A 16,208-nucleotide genomic window follows, 5' to 3' on the forward strand; every position below is an offset into this window, starting at 1 on the left:
AGAGAAGATCTGAGATCTGACTTACACTTTTATTTCCATAGCTGAGGAGCTATTCAACATGCAGGGGTTTTGGTACATAAAATAGTGTAAAATAAAGGTGGAAATAAGCCTTGTTAAGCAAGAATAGACCAATAGAGAAGAATTTCATGACTTTAAAATTTTGTCATTTTTCATAGAACTAAATTTGCAATTTAAGGAAGGGAGGAGTGTTTCTGTGGAGATCAGTCCATAAAGAACCATTTTGCAGATAGGGGTTCTTAAACCATTTAAGTGGAGCATGCAATCTGAAAAGAACCAGACACATTGCCTTACCCACACACCAAACTGACCCCATTTTTATGTCCTTCATGCCCCAATAGTTTCTTTCTGAATATTTAACATCTGCCTGTTTATCTTGAATACTTAGAACTTCTATACTTAGAATGTTGTTTTTATGCCACATCTAAAATATTTCTAATTTATAATTAGGTGCATGTTTGTGTTAATCAGATGTCATTTTCTATACATTAGCAATAGCCTCAGGACAGCTTTTCATGTGGTAATAGGAGCACACTCATTTTCAGATCTAATACCTAACTCTGTCTGATATATTAAGGGACAGTGAGCACTTTCTGAAATAATATTTTTCATTTTTCCCAAGCTACACAAAGAAGAGGAAACATGATTCAATGGAGTTGGGAAATAGCACAAGGGTAAAAGAATTTATATTTTTGGGACTTACTCAGTCCCAAGACCTGAGTTTGGTCTTATTTCTTTCTTTGTGTTTGGTGTACATGATAACTCTTCTGGGAAACCTCCTCATCATGGTCACTGTGACCTGTGAGTCCCGCCTTCACACCCCCATGTACTTCCTGCTCCGCAATCTAGCCGTGCTTGACATCTGCTTCTCTTCCATCACTGCTCCCAAGGTTCTCATAGACCTTCTGTCGAAGATAAAGACCATCTCCTATACAAGCTGCATGACACAGATGTTCTTCTTCCACCTTCTCGGTGGAGCAGACATTTTTTCTCTCTCTGTCATGGCCTTTGATCGCTACATGGCCATCTCCAAGCCTCTGCACTATGTGACCATCATGAGTAGGGGACGATGCACTGCCCTCATTGTGGCCTCCTGGGTGGGGGGCTTTGTCCACTCCATCGTGCAGATTTCCCTGTTGCTGCCCCTCCCCTTCTGTGGACCCAACATTCTTGACACTTTCTACTGCGATGTCCCCCAGGTACTCAAACTCGCCTGTACAGACACCTTTGCACTTGAGCTCCTGATGATTTCCAACAATGGCTTAGTCACTACCCTGTGGTTTATTTTCCTGCTTGTGTCCTACACTGTCATCTTAATGATGCTGAGGTCTCACACTGGGGAGGGGAGGAGGAAAGCCATCTCTACCTGCACCTCCCACATTATTGTGGTGACTCTGCACTTTGTGCCCTGTATCTATGTCTATGCCCGGCCCTTCAAAGCCCTCCCCTCAGATAAAGCCATTTCTGTCACCTTCACTGTCATCTCCCCACTGCTGAACCCTCTGATCTACACCCTGAGGAACCAGGAAATGAAGTCAGCCATGAGGAGACTGAGGAGAAGACTCATGCCTTTCATGATGGAATAGTGTAAGAATCTTCAACCTATTCATCACCAAGGACTCCTTCCATTATTTTTTCTATAGAGTCATATTTATATACTTGAATATATTGTCAATAAATCAACTATACTTACTAGATAACAATTTATTTTCCTATTTAAGTTAATAGATTACTAATGACTCAAGCTTCTGGTAAGCATAAAGTGATTATTATTGTGAGATTGAACTGATTGTGTATTTTTATTCAAGGACAACTACATGGCAGGTAAAAAAATTGATTGAATCCTTTTTCAAGAGGCAAGTTAGGGGCGCCTGGGTGGCTCAGTGGGTTAAGCCTCTGCCTTCAGCTTAGGTCATGATCTCAGGGTCCTGGGATCCAGCCCTGCATCCAGCCCTGCATCCAGACCTGCATCTGGCTCTCTGCTCAGCAGGAAACCTGCTTCCCCCTTCCCCTCTGCCTGCCTCTGCCTACTTGTGATTTTTCTCTCTCTCTGTCAAATAAATAAATAAAATCTTTTTAAAATAATAATAATAAAATAAAATAAAAACTATTTTTAAAAAAGAGGTAAGTTAATAGAAGCCTAGACATGAGTGATTTGCTCAAGATCTTATATCAAATAAATTGTAGAGATCAGTCTTCAGACACCTAATCTGTTGCTCTTCCTTCACATGGCTGCAATGTGTTAATTGCTAGAACTGTCTATACCAAACTACAATCCTGTTCTAGGAAAGATCTTATGATCAGTGCTTCTATAGTACACATACATGGATACATACGGCCTATCACAGAGTAAGAAATTTTCTCAGCCCAGTTAAACTCCATATGGGCTCCTGACCTTTTAAGAACATCAACAGTACATAATGGTTGTCCTCCTAGATTCCTATCAGTAATGAAGAACTTGGGAAGCTTTCCCCTTATGTCCTAAAAGGATTTATCTCATGCAGAACCAGACGTGCCAGATTCACATCTCAAGATTCACATTCTCAATGTTCTAAATTTAGACAAAGGCAGAACCTCAGGGATCCTACATGAAAAGCAACCCATTTTCACTATTGAAGAACTGATTTTCTAGTCTCAGATCACCTTGGAGGATTTACGTTCTTGCCCCCAGGGAGGAAGAGAGGAGGTGTTAAAGAAGGTAAAATTCTAATCTGTCTGTTTTTCAATCTGTTGGTGTTTGGGAAGAGGTGGTACAGGTTAGTGTTTTATCTGGAAAAGCCTGGTAAAGAAGTAAAGTAAAAAGTAAGTATTGTGACCTGGATCCAATGTTTATCTCTGCTATCCATCAGCTGTGTAATCTTGAGCAAATTATCTTGTCTCTCCATAAGTTATAGTTCACTATACAAAGATACTTGTATTATGCATCTCATGGAGTCACTGGTAAGGTTAAAAGATGACATGTGTGAAACATACAATGCCTGGCAGATAGTAAATGTTCAGTGCAAGGCAAATGTCATTCTCAATGTCACCCTTACTGCTCTGCCTAACACACATTCAACCTCCCATTAGCCTCTTCTCTTATATGGCCCATATTCCTCATTATTAGGGGAAAAAAATCTGATGGGATTAAAAAACAAAGGGATGTACATTGAATTCAAAACCTCTATCATCTTAAAATTTCTGGCTTTCTGTCACCACAATAGCTTAAATAGACACTCTACAGCTGATAAGTTGCAAGGCTAAAGAGTTTCAGATCAAAAGAAGATAATGAGCCAAAGATTAACCTTAGCTTTGAAAGTGAGATAAGGGACTAGACCAAAAAGTCAGAGTCAGTAGGACAGAAAAGAGCCGGAGGAGAGTTAGCCAAAGGGAGTTGAGGGTTGAGGACCGACTTCAGTTTTATCGTCATCAGATCTGGGCTGGCCCCATATGCATTCACTAACTAACTGGCTCAATTATTTGCCATTTCCTGTCACCTGATCAATCAATTCTAAATTTGACAATATTAACCTACATCCTCTAGCATGAAAAGTCCAAGAATAATTCATACTGGTCAAGTCACCATTCATAGTCCTGCTCCATTACTCAGGTAGCTCTGTTCTCAACAGCCCTTAGGCTTTTCCTTATGAAACTGCTTATAAAAAATACACACCACAAGCCACTTTATAGTCCATTTCATGCAAATGCGTCCTTTCCTTTCACCTTATCTCTGGTGACTCACTCAAATCAGATTGTTATCACTATGTTAGAATTGGATAGCACCAAAGATATATGGGATCTGAATCATTGTATTGCAGAAACATAATCCCCAAGGGCAAGAACCTAGAAACCGCTGCCACACCATTGCTCCTGACACCTCCTCAAACCATGTCAAAATGCACAACATAACCTGATCAGTAATTCAGAGGAAGGGGAAAGCAATAGCATTTGATTACACGAACATACGTCATTTATCTGAATGACATCAAATCACAGCTTGGACTGCAGGTTTTCCATTTAAATCGGTTTTTATTATTTCTTAAGTTCTACCACTAAGAACCATAGAAAATTTAACAGACTCTGGGCATACATATAGCTTTCAAATTACCCTTTCTTGCATTGTCCCCTGAATCAAACACGTTAGTGATAAACATCTCTGGGTAGCCATGAACCGAATAATATAAAATGATGTTGAAGTAACTAAACTGATGAGTATCGAGAGCTGTCACTGTGCTACCTTCTTAGGTTTTAAGTGAACTAGGAACCTCAGACATGTAGTAGATTAAAGTAATCGCATGGGGTGGGGTGAGGGGGTGCCCTTGGCTGGCTCAGTTGGCAGAGCACATGACTCTTGACCTTGGACTCATGAGTTTGAACCCCACATTGGGTATAGAGATTACTTAAAAATAAAATTGTTCTTAAAAAATAAAGTAATCATACAGGGGCAATGTATATATTGTATTAAACAGAAACCGCACAGATAAATCTACACTATCCAGTCTCTGAGAGTTGTCCTATCAGTAACCACAGGGCTTTGATTTTTCTATGGATGCTCTCTTACTTAAGTTTCATTTCCCAGTTGATTGCAAGCTAACGGATTTTGGTCAGGAGGAAGACTGCACAGTCCTTGGTGTGGTTGAACACAATGCTATCTTCTTGAGCCAAAGAGGATAATGCTTCCTCCAGAGAAAAGAACATGTCCTGAACGTGTACTGGGACCTCAGCATTATGTGTGAGATGGGGGCAGAGAAGAGATGAGGGAGAGGAGAAGGGCTTGGTGACGTTTTAATGACTCCCACAGGAACTCCACAGAATTGGCCACTAAGCTTTCCTTGTTCCTAACCAACAATATTCCCTTTGCTCATTCCTATATTGGGCTTGTGGCTGAAGGACTAATCGAGGGAACTGAGAAACTGTAAGGCAAAGTTGAAGAGTCAGTAGGATGTGATTCCCTGAGGCTGCCTTTTCCCATCTGAAGGAAGAAAATAACAAAACCACTAACCTTGAGTTAGGCTTTGCATTAAACATAGAATTTCCCCAGAACCTATTTCTCCTAAGATGCAGTTGGAGCATCATAAGAGGATCAATTTCCCACTTGGAGATTGAAGTCAGTTAGTGCTGGTATGCGTGAACTTCTAAAACTAAAAAGCTGTCAGTGTTGATTTTTCAGAAACACGGCAAGTGTATAAGGATGTTCCTATTGAAACCAAAATTCTAATGAAGCAAATCACTCTTAGGAAAAGGGAAAGTGGGGCTTACAGAATACAAGAAGAAGGTGAGTTGGCTTCAGGGATGGGACAGATTCTGCTTGGTGGGATGTTGAAGTTCAAAGTGTTGAAGGTAATTGAGAAGGTGCTAATATCCCAGCTCTCAGGAGGGTGACTGCCATGGAAAAACAGCTCCAAATCAATATTCTTGAATTCAGTGTATGTTTCTTGGCTGGGAATGGAAGTTTGGGGGTTTTGAGTAAGGTGTTTTAATGGCTAGCTTATCTATGTCCTCATGTACTAATGAATATGACCCATGCTCTTAAAACTTCTGGAGATTCAATTAAGAATAGAGGCTTTTCAGTATTGGGAAAAAGAAAACTGTGACATGAGAGCTTTAACTCCATGTAGAGATTGGGGCAGCCTTTACCCAGTGGGAAGCTGGGGTACAGGGTAACCTTGTAGCTACAGACTCTGTCCAACATATGTGACAAGCTTGTTTCCTAAGGATGGTCCCCTTCGAGGTGATTTCTGAGAAATTCTTGTGCTCTGTATCTCGACCTTGCAAAGAAACATAAAACTTATTTCTTTGTCCATTCCCCTTCCCCACTCTGCATTATGTATGTGTTTCAATCTGATATGCATAATCTAATGCTCTCAAAGTATCCTTCCCAGTCTTCATAAAAAGACAGCATCCATTGGAACCCACCAGAGCCATTAGTTCCAAGAGGAATTTATATTTAAGGTGATGCTACTCAGATCTCACTTCTGCACCTTGCCCTGGAGCAGAGCATGTAGTTGATGAAGGAGCCTCCGAAGATGGCAAAGTCTGCTCTTTAAAACTCTGCTTTTGTCCCCTAGTCACTCTGATATCCTCTCACAGGAGAGGATGTATGGTCTCCTAACACCCACATACTACTTTCACTTGATTTGGAAAGATTATTTTTTCTTTGCAGCATTTTCTGGGAAGGGCTGATCAGCGCTGGGAAGAAGTAGAGATTCCCTAGGTTAACAGCATCAGTCTTTGCAATAAGACAAATCTTAGTTTGAGCCATGGCTCTCCCAGCTGTGAGACCTTGAGCAATTTACTTAACCTTTCTGTGCCTCAGTGTCCTCACTTGAGAAATCAAGATAATATCTATTTCATGTGGATACTATAGGTTTTGGAAAAGACAAAATGATGCAGTCAGTATAGCATATAAGAATCACTCCATTCATGTTCACTAAAAGCAAGCAAAAAATCGGGACGCCTGGGTGGCTCAGTTGGTTAAGCATCTGCCTTTAATTCAGGTCCTGATCCCAGGGTTCTGGGACTGAGCTCCACATCAGGCTCCACATCAAGCCCCACATTAGGCTCTCTGCTCAGTGGGAAGCCTGCTTCTCCCTCTCACTCTGCCACTCTCCCTGCTTGTGAACTCTCTCTCTGTCAAATGAATAAGTAAAATCTTTATTTTAAAAAGACAGAGTAAGCAGAGTAGAGCTTCATTATTCTGCTCATATTTCCGTAATGCTGAGATCTTGAAAGTTGCACAGACCCTCACCACCCCAACCACTGCCACCCTTCCCTGCCCACAGAGCAAGAAAGATGACCACCTTTCCAACTGGGGATTGGTTTTTTAAATATGAATACCTCTATTTACAACTGCATACAAAAATAAATGTATTGGTGTTTATAAGCAGCTATGTGATACAGTATTCTGAATTTTTTGAGCAACAAAGAAAAATATTACCAAAGAAGAGACTGCACATTAAATCTGCCCCAAAATGTTGGAGAGAGGGCTTTGAACCAACAGCAAGAGGAGCCGCTCTCAGACAAGCCTCCGCAGGTGGACCTGGCATGTGTAAGGAAGAAGCCGTCCCCGGAGGCTGATGACACAGAGTAGCGCCTAGCAGAATCCACTTCCCCAACCGCTTCCGAAACGGACATATAATCTCACCCACTCCTTAGAAGGATCCTTCATATGAGGTAGGTCTTATTGTCAGCATGTTGCTGATGAACTCTAATGGTGCAGGCTAGGAACTAACGCTAAGCCATGCCCTGTGAATCTTATGTTTACCATGAGCTCGGGACAATTGGTAAGTAACTTGCCAAAGGTCATGCCAACTAGGAAGTGGCAAAACCCAAATGGCTAAGCGCTCCAGCTGATCCACCCAGGTGTATCCCAAATGCAAGTGTGGGGCGATTCTGTTCATCTGGGTAGACAGGGTTTACAAGCATTATGTGCCCAAATGGGGCTGGTTTTTGTGTATATCTGCCATGATTTTGTACCTCCTCACTATTCTGCCCAATGATTGCACAAGCTATAACACTCTTACTGTTTTCACTGTAAACTTCTTAAAGAAAGGACAGATGTTTGAGTCACCTTTCCCTCAAAAAGGTCATCTCGGTGGCACCTGGGTGGTTCAGGTGATTAAGCATCTGACTCTTGATTTCGGCTCAGGTTATGATCTCAGTGTAGTGAGATTGAGGCCCATGAGAGGCTCTGCACTGGTCGTGGAGCCTGCTTAAGATTCCCCTTCTCCTTCTCCCTCTGCCCCTCCCCCATCACTTGTGTGCATGTGCACTCTCTTTTAAAAAAAATGATCTGACTGTCATCATAATGCTTAATTTTCTATGCCAACTTGAAGGCTACGGGGTACCCAGATTAATTATTATTTCTGGGTGTATCTGTGAGAGTGTTTCCAGATGAGATTAGTTTTTGAGTGGGTGGACTTGGTAGAGTAGATGAATTGCCCTTCCCAGCTAAGGTGGACATCTCCCAATCCTTTGGGGACCTGAATGGTTTGACAAAAAGTGGAAGAAGGAGAGATTCGCACCCTTTCTCCTGCCTCACTACTTGAGTCAGAACATCTCATCTCATCATTTATACCATTGGTTCCCTGTTTTTCAGGCCATAAGACTAGGGCTGATTCATATCAATAGCTTTCCTGGGTCTGCAGCTTCTAGACAGCAGACCGTGGGACTTCTCAGCCTCCATACTAGTGTGAGCCAATGCTTCATAATAATTCTCCTTTTGTATGCGTGTTTGTGTGTGTGTGTGTGTGTATAGGCACACATATGTGCATTATATATACATAATTTTTTAAAGATTTTATTTATTTATTTAACAGAGAGAGAGAAAGAGCATGAGCAGGTGGTGTAGCAGGCAGAGGGAGAAGGAGAAGCAGACTCCCTGCTGAGCAGGAAGCCCAATGCAGGGCTCCATCCCAGAACCCTGGGATCATGACCTGAGCCAAAGGCAGATGCTTAACCAACTATACATATTATATTATATGTATATATGTATAAATTAGAAGAACCCTAATACCATCATGGAAATGGTATATAGGGAATAAAATAAAGAAAATGGATATGGTAAAGAAAAACAGGAGTGAGAAAGAAAGGAGGGAGGGAGAGGACATGAGGCATAGAAAATTCAGGCTTATTGCGGTGGTTTCTGGAGCAAAAGATTTGAAACCTGTTAACTTATCATTCCAGTATCCAAAAGAAATATTCTAGAGTGGATTGCTGTCATCCATTAAAATATGCTTCTGCTGTCCAGATTGATCAGATTCCTGAAATGATTTCTCCACCTTCTAGCCATGGTGAGTATATGGTGAGGGGAATTCTTAAATCTGGGATCCTGGAGACCTGAAGTCTCTTGCAGTCATTATTCTGAACATTTATTCTTGTCACTCCAGTGCCCCAAGACAGGGAGACTGAGCTGAATTGGAACAAATGATAATGGAATGGGGAGGGAGCTCTTATCTTGTGTTTCCATGGGAGCAAAAAAGAGAGTACTGCGTGGGAAACCGTGGTCAGTTAAGGATTTTTTTCCCTAAAATTAGAGGAGCAAATATAATTTTTTTTAAAAAAATTATATTTCTAAGTACTAGAAATAAAACTATAGAAATTAAAAATTAAAAAAAAATTAGAGGAGCAAAATGAAAAAATGCAGAAATTAAAACTAGAATCAGAGAAAGAACTACAGGGAATACTACATAATACAAGGATTTGGGAGGCCCTTACGTCTCTAAGTGAGAAAAAAATAAGAAGGCAGCCCTGAGTTTGTACCTGGTAAAGGTTACAACTGCAAAACTCTAAAAGTAACTATTGTGAAAGTGAGTGGTCCATTTAATGTCACTTTGAATGAAATTCATTCCTTAAGTATGAGATTAAAATGTTATAATCACTACAGGATTATTATGTTTTACATTTCATGCAAGTATGATGTACATACATACAGAAAATGCCCATCTATGAATGTACAGCTGTATGAATTTTCACACATGTTGAATACGCCTTTATAACAATCACCCTGGTCAAGAAACAGAACATTATCAGCACCTTAGAAACCTCCCTCACATTTCCTTTCATTTTGTATCTTTTTTATCCTTTTTGTGAACAAAATAGGAGAGTGTGTGTTCCTTTGTGCCTGGATAATCTGGCTCCACATTATAAACATAACAAGGTTTGTTTATACCATTACACACAGCGTAGATCATTCCCACTGATGTCTTGTGTGGATTTAACACAATTTATCTTTCCTACTGTTGGTGGGTGTTTGTGTCTTTCTCCAGTTTGAAGCAATTACAAATAGTGCTGCTGTGAACATTGTAGGATATGTCCTGCATACAGACTTCCTAGGAGTGGAAGAGATGTTCTTAGGTACCTGCCTCCATCCTATGAGATACGTATACAGCATGAGCAGATAGACCCTGACCATAGAGTGGCTGTGCCAATTTCACACACCCTTCTGAACTGTATGAATGTTCCAGTTCCACATCTTCACCATCACCTGGCATTTCTGATAGTTTTCCATTTAGCCATGTGGGTGTGTAGGTAGTAGTTTCTTCCTGCAATTTTAATTTGCATTTTTCTGATAACTAATCAAGTTGAACTGGCAGTTGGATAGTCTCATTTGAGCAGTTCTGGTTCATGTCTTTGCCGTTTTCTGATCCAGTTGTCATCTTTTTCCCCCCTGCTTTGTAGACTTTTTTTTATATATTCTGGACATGATTTTTTTTTCAGATATACATATTGTAAATACATCATCCCATCTGTTGATTATCTTTTAATTGTTGTGACAGTGTATTTGTGAACAAAATTCTTCATATAGTCAAATTTATGCTTATTGTTTATTATTTTAAGGGTCAGATTGTATTGTAAAAGTACAATTGAGTAAGTTCACAGACCTGTTACCTGTATTTCAGTGACCATTGTGATAGAACCCATCAGCTTGGATGACGGGAGTCAAAAACCCAGATAATCTTCCACCTACTGGTGGCATGCTGAGTTGCAGGCACAGCACATGTATGGGAAAAGAGCTTCCTCCCAAGGAAAACACCAAGAGTCAAGAGACAGAAAAGACAACAGTAGATGTTATAACACATTCCTTAACTGCTTTGTTATTTCTTCCAAACATATACTTGAAAAGGATCTGTGACCCAATGGATCAGGGAAATTATACCAGAGTGAAAGAATTTATTTTCCTGGGTATTACCCAGTCTCGAGAACTGAGCTGGGTCTTGTTTGTCTTCTTGTTTATAGTGTATATGACAACTCTGCTGGGAAACCTCCTCATCATGGTCACTGTGACCTGTGAGGCTCACCTTCACACCCCCATGTACTTCCTGCTCCGCAATCTCTCTATCTTGGACATCTGCTTTTCCTCCATCACTGCTCCCAAGGTCCTAGTGGATCTTCTATCAAAGAGAAAAACCATCTCCTTCAATGGCTGTGTCACTCAAATGTTCTTCTTCCACCTTCTGGGAGGAGCAGATGTTTTTTCTCTCTCTGTCATGGCCTTTGATCGCTACATAGCTATCTCAAGACCCCTTCACTATATGACTATCATGAGTAAGGGACGATGTACTAGCCTGGTACTGGCCTCCTGGGTGGGGGGCTTTGTCCACTCCATTGTGCAGATTTCTCTGTTGCTTCCCCTCCCCTTCTGTGGACCAAATGTTCTTGACACCTTCTATTGTGATGTCCCTCAGGTCCTCAAACTTGCCTGCACTGACACCTTCACTATGGAGCTCCTGATGATTTCCAATAATGGATTGGTCAGTTGGTTTATTTTCTTCTTTCTCCTCATATCTTATACAGTAATCCTGGCTATGCTGAGGTCTCACGCTGGGGAGGGGAGGAGGAAAGCCATCTCTACCTGCACCTCCCACATCACTGTGGTGACCCTGCATTTTGTGCCCTGTATCTATGTCTATGCCCGGCCCTTCACTGCCCTCCCCACAGATAAAGCCATTTCTGTCACCTTCACTGTCATCTCCCCTTTGCTCAATCCCATGATCTACACCCTCAGGAATCAGGAAATGAAGTCAGCCATGAGGAGACTAAAGAAACGACTAGGGCATTCAGAAAGGATTTAAGTTCTGTAAGAATGAGATAGCCCCCAAAGGTAAGTATAGACATTAAACCTCACTTTCTCAAAATGGGAAGAGATCACTTTAATGCCAAAAACAAAGGGGTATCTGTGGATATCAGGGAGTCCTCAAAGAAGTGGATTCTGTAGTATAATATGTACTAAGGGCCTCTAGGTGACACTGCTTTAAGGTGAAGCTCATTCATCACTTCAGTTACTCACTTTCAATTATTCATTCTGCAAATATTTTACAGAGCACACATTATGTGCTTGACAGTAGTAGGATTCAGATTGCTGAAAAAAGATTAAATATAGTCACATTCCTAGAGCCATATCCCAAAATGCATTAATGAAGAGATGAACAAAGTGCTGTGGGAATATTGCAGACACTTTACCTGAGAGTTTCAAAAGGCATTTTCTAGTGAGCAGACCTTTTCAAGGGGAAAAGACAGAAAAACACAACCCAAGAAAAGAAACCAGTATTACCAATGGGGAGAGACCATTATAAAAATATGCCATGTTTGTGCAATGGTGAGCTCAATGTAGCTATGAAATAGCACACTCGTTAAGTGAGAATACCACTAGTGGACATTTACGAGGAAAGTAGAACTCCATTTGTGGTCCCTTAAGTGATGCAAATCCATAATTTCTATTGGGAAGAGAGGATCCTCAAATCACTTCAAGGCCACGGTTTCTTCCAAGATAGAAGGAGGTAATGCTGTGAGTGGGAGCATTCATCAAGAAATAACAGTGAGGGGTAAAGGCTGTAGACAGCTCACCTGGATCTGGGCAAGGCTTAAGCAAATAGAGATGCTAAGCGCTCCCCCGGTGAAAAAAACTGACTCCTCATTGTATAGTAGGATTATCCCAATCACAGATGAGTCAGACCCAAATTCCTTATTGTTTCTGCACATAGGGAACCCACAACTTTTTAACACTTCCCATTCAATCCATTAAAAGGTAAAGAAAGGGTCATAAAAAGCATGAAGGCTTAATCACTGAATCTGGGAATTTGCTAGTCTTTGTAACGAAAGGGATGAGAAAGATACTGAAGAAGGTTTACCTAACAATCCAGCTGATGTTTTGCTGGGATTGATTGATTTTACTAGACTATGTCTTTGTTCCTAATAAAGCTCGAGCCACAGAAGCTGGCACTCGTCTGTTAGAGCAGATAAAATACTGTGACAAAAACATCCAAAACCAAAGTACTTAATAACTGGAGTAAAAATTTATTTGATACTCATGGCACAGGCCAATGCTGGCCTTTAGAAAGAGCTGTATTTAGAGAGACATCATTTAGAGAGACAGGCTTCTTCCACCTTGGGCTCCACCTTTCCCAAGGTCCTAAGAATCTCTCCATTCATCCAGCAAACGGAGGAAGGGAGAGAGGATTAAGAATCCCCTTAATCTGAAGAGGGGGGGGGCACTGGGGTGGCTCAGTTTGTTGGGTGTCCAACTGTTGGTTTAAGCTGGGGTTGTGATCTCAGGGTCATGAGATTGAACCCTGGATGGGGCTCCATGCTCAGAGGGAATCTGCTTCCCCTTTCCCTCTCCTTCTGCCCCTCCCTCCACTCGTGGGCATGCATTCTCTCTCTCTCTCAAATAAATAAATAAATCCTTAGAAAATGTTGTAAAGAATTGTGGGGAGACGGGAGGGGTCATTATTGGCCAATCCTTAGAGTGGTACTTTCCACTTCTGATTACATTCCATTGACCAGCCCTTGGTCATATAATCCCATTTCACTGCAAGGGAATCTGGAGAATGTAATCTAGCTCTATTCCTAGAAAGAAAAGGAGAACATGAAAAATGGTGAACTCTAATGATCTCTTCCACACCTATTATTCTGTGCTAAGAAATCACAAATGGATTAGATCACAAAGACTAGACTTTGTCTCTAAGAGGATTCTCTTAATGTGTAGATATGCTGGAAGTACTGTTGGACCCTTGGAATATACAGAGAACCAAACCAAAATGGAGGAAATTTGGGGAAAGGAAATTTAATTTAAAGGAAGGGGAAGGTAATCAAGGTAAAGGTAATCCTGGAAATTAGAGTGACAGTAAACTGAAATATCAGGTCCCAAAAGCTAAAACACTGGAGTAAAGTGCCTAGAGAAGACTGGCCTAGTAGACACCCTTAGAGAAGACAACCTTTACTTAACCCTACAGTTGCCATCGGCTAATTGTAAACAAACATTTATTAATACATTAGAAGCTCCTACAGAGATGATTGTCTTTTTCTTTGCTGATTGTCCTTTTCTATGTTCTGTTCTGTTCTTACCACTCAAAAATATTCTGAATTATTTTCCAATATTAGACACACTTCTCCAAGCATTAAAATTTCAATAAAGACATGAATTTGTCTTAGGCTAGATCCATCTTCAGACCAAATGACCATATACTATCTGTGGTCATTTGCTCTGGCATCACTGTTCTCCAGATCTTATGTACTTTTCACAATGATGCCTCTTTTTTATTTTCTACCTCTATGTTGACTTCACCTTGAGCAAAACCTTTGTGACTGGGTGGATTTTTAAGTAGCCAAAGATGTGTACAATCAGAGTTTATGTTCCCCAGTACAAGAGCCTACAAATGATAGCAACCCAGCAAAATGTGCCCATGAAGCTCCACTTGGACTGTTTAGACATGCAAAACAACCTGATGAAACGCAGTGGGGAAAAGCAATTGAATTTATGAAAGCACCATTAAATTTACTTCTCTTGCAATATGACATCACATAATTACTTGGATTAATCTATATTTTTCTCCAGGTAGAGCCATATCCTTAGGTAACTATTACAAATAAACTGATTCTAGCTTATCCTACACAGGTTACATATGCTTGGTCCTACCATCCGTGACTTTTTTTCTATATAAGGAAGGTTGATTTTTAAATTCCCATGGTATTTTTTTTTGCATTTTAAAATTTATTAACATATAATGTATTTTCTGTTTCAGAGGTACAGGTCTGTGGTTCATCAGTCTTACACAATTCATAGCACTCACCATAGCACATACCTTCCCCAGTGTCCATCACCGAGCCACCCCATCTCTCCCACACGCCTCCACTCCAATAACCATCAGTTTGTTTCCTGAAATCAAGAGTCTTTTATGGTTTTTCTCCCTCTCTAGTTTCATCCCATCTCATTTTTCTCTCTCTTCCCCCATGATCCTCTGCCTTACTTCTCAAATTCCACGTATCAGCAAGATCATATGATAATTGTCCTTTCTCTGAATGACTTATTTTGCTTAGCATAATACCCCCTAGTTCCATCCATGTTTGCAAATGGCAAGATTTCATTTCTGATGGCTGCATAATATTCCATCATATGCACACCACTTCTTTTTTTTTAAGGGTTTTAAGAGTATTTTATTGATCACTTAATTGTCCCGATAACCCAGTGTGTCATATATTACTGAGGTTCAGAGAGGGGAAACAACTTGCCCCAAGATCACACAGCTAGTGAATTTCAGAGCTCCCATTCCAAACCAGGGTTGTCTAATTACCAACTGCTATGCAAATAACTTCTACTACTACTACTAGAACTTCTTCTTTTTTTTTTTTAATTTATTTTCAGCGTAACAGTATTCATTGTTTTTGCACCACACCCAGTGCTCTATGCAATCCGTGCTCTCTCCAATACCCACCACCTGGTTCCCCCAACCTCCCACCCCCGCCCCTTCAAAACCCTCAGATTGTTTAAGCAAGTAAACGTATCAATCAATATATGCAAACCAGCTAGTTTAGGAATGATCTTGTCATTCTGGATTTCTCTGAGAAACTCAAACTCTTTCAGTTTGAAAGAATTCTCAACATAGCTCTTATTCAATAAAGAAGACTTTCAGTTCAGCACTGGGTTAGTGACCTCTTACTCCATAACATGTTACTCCAAAACTTAGTGGCTTAAAACAACACAGTTTGTGTGTGTTGGGAACCAGGCATGGCTTAGCTAAATCTTCTGCTTCCGGGTCTCTCACAAGGTCAATGTGTCAGCTGGGAACTATTGTCTCCTTTCAAGATTCACTGGGTTAGGATCTACTTCCAAGCTCACTCATAGCATTGCTGGCCAGAACCACGAGCTATTAGGATGAGGGTCTCAGTTCCCTATAGGCTGTTGGCTGGAGCCCATCCTCAGGTCATTGCCATGTGGCCCTCTCCAACATGGCAGCCTACTTCATCAGAGTGAACAATCAAGGCAAAAGAGTGTGCAGCAGGATAGAAGTAAGTCTTTTTTTTTTTAAAACATTTTATTTATTTATTTGACAGAGATGACAAGTAGGCAGAGAGGCAGGCAGAGAGAGAGGAGGAAGCAGGCTCCCCACAGAGCAGAGAGCCATGTGGGGCTCAATCCCAGGACCCTGGGACCTGAGTTGAAGGCAGAGGCTTTAACCCACTGAGCCATCCAGGTGCCCCTAGAAGTCAGTCTTTTATAGCCTAATTTTGGAAGTGACATCCAATCACTTTTGCTGTACTCTATTCATTAGAAGCAAGTCACTAAATGCCCTCCACACACAAGAGGAGGGGATTGCACAAAAGCATGAATATCAGGGCCAAAACTGGCAAGTTCTAGAAGTAAATTATGAAAAACTATTGAAAATTATGAAAGAAACCTAAAAATTAATTTATTCAGAAAAGGTTATAAGAGA

The 16,208-nt window shown here is 40.8% G+C and overlaps 2 protein-coding genes across 2 annotated transcripts; both read left to right on the top strand.

The window, feature by feature from the left end:
- The first annotated feature begins 668 nt into the window (after positions 1–668).
- On the top strand, positions 669–1,604 carry LOC122914517 (olfactory receptor 4D11). Its single transcript, XM_044261131.1, has one exon. The coding sequence runs from the start codon at positions 669–671 to the stop codon at positions 1,602–1,604; it is 936 nt and encodes a 311-aa protein (XP_044117066.1).
- Positions 1,605–10,634: 9,030 nt separating this feature from the next.
- On the top strand, positions 10,635–11,570 carry LOC122914519 (olfactory receptor 4D9). Its single transcript, XM_044261132.1, has one exon. It carries the CDS (start codon positions 10,635–10,637, stop codon positions 11,568–11,570), a length of 936 nt encoding a protein of 311 aa, XP_044117067.1.
- The last annotated feature ends 4,638 nt before the right edge of the window (positions 11,571–16,208 follow it).

Source organism: Neovison vison, chromosome 7 (assembly GCF_020171115.1).
Source record: "Neovison vison isolate M4711 chromosome 7, ASM_NN_V1, whole genome shotgun sequence".
In the NCBI taxonomy this organism is placed as follows: Eukaryota; Metazoa; Chordata; class Mammalia; order Carnivora; family Mustelidae; genus Neogale; species Neogale vison.

Excerpts from the sequence above, each read along its gene's own strand:
- LOC122914517 (XM_044261131.1), top strand. The coding sequence starts at position 669 with ATGGAGTTGGGAAATAGCACAAGGGTAAAAGAATTTATATTTTTGGGA.
- LOC122914519 (XM_044261132.1), top strand. The coding sequence starts at position 10,635 with ATGGATCAGGGAAATTATACCAGAGTGAAAGAATTTATTTTCCTGGGT.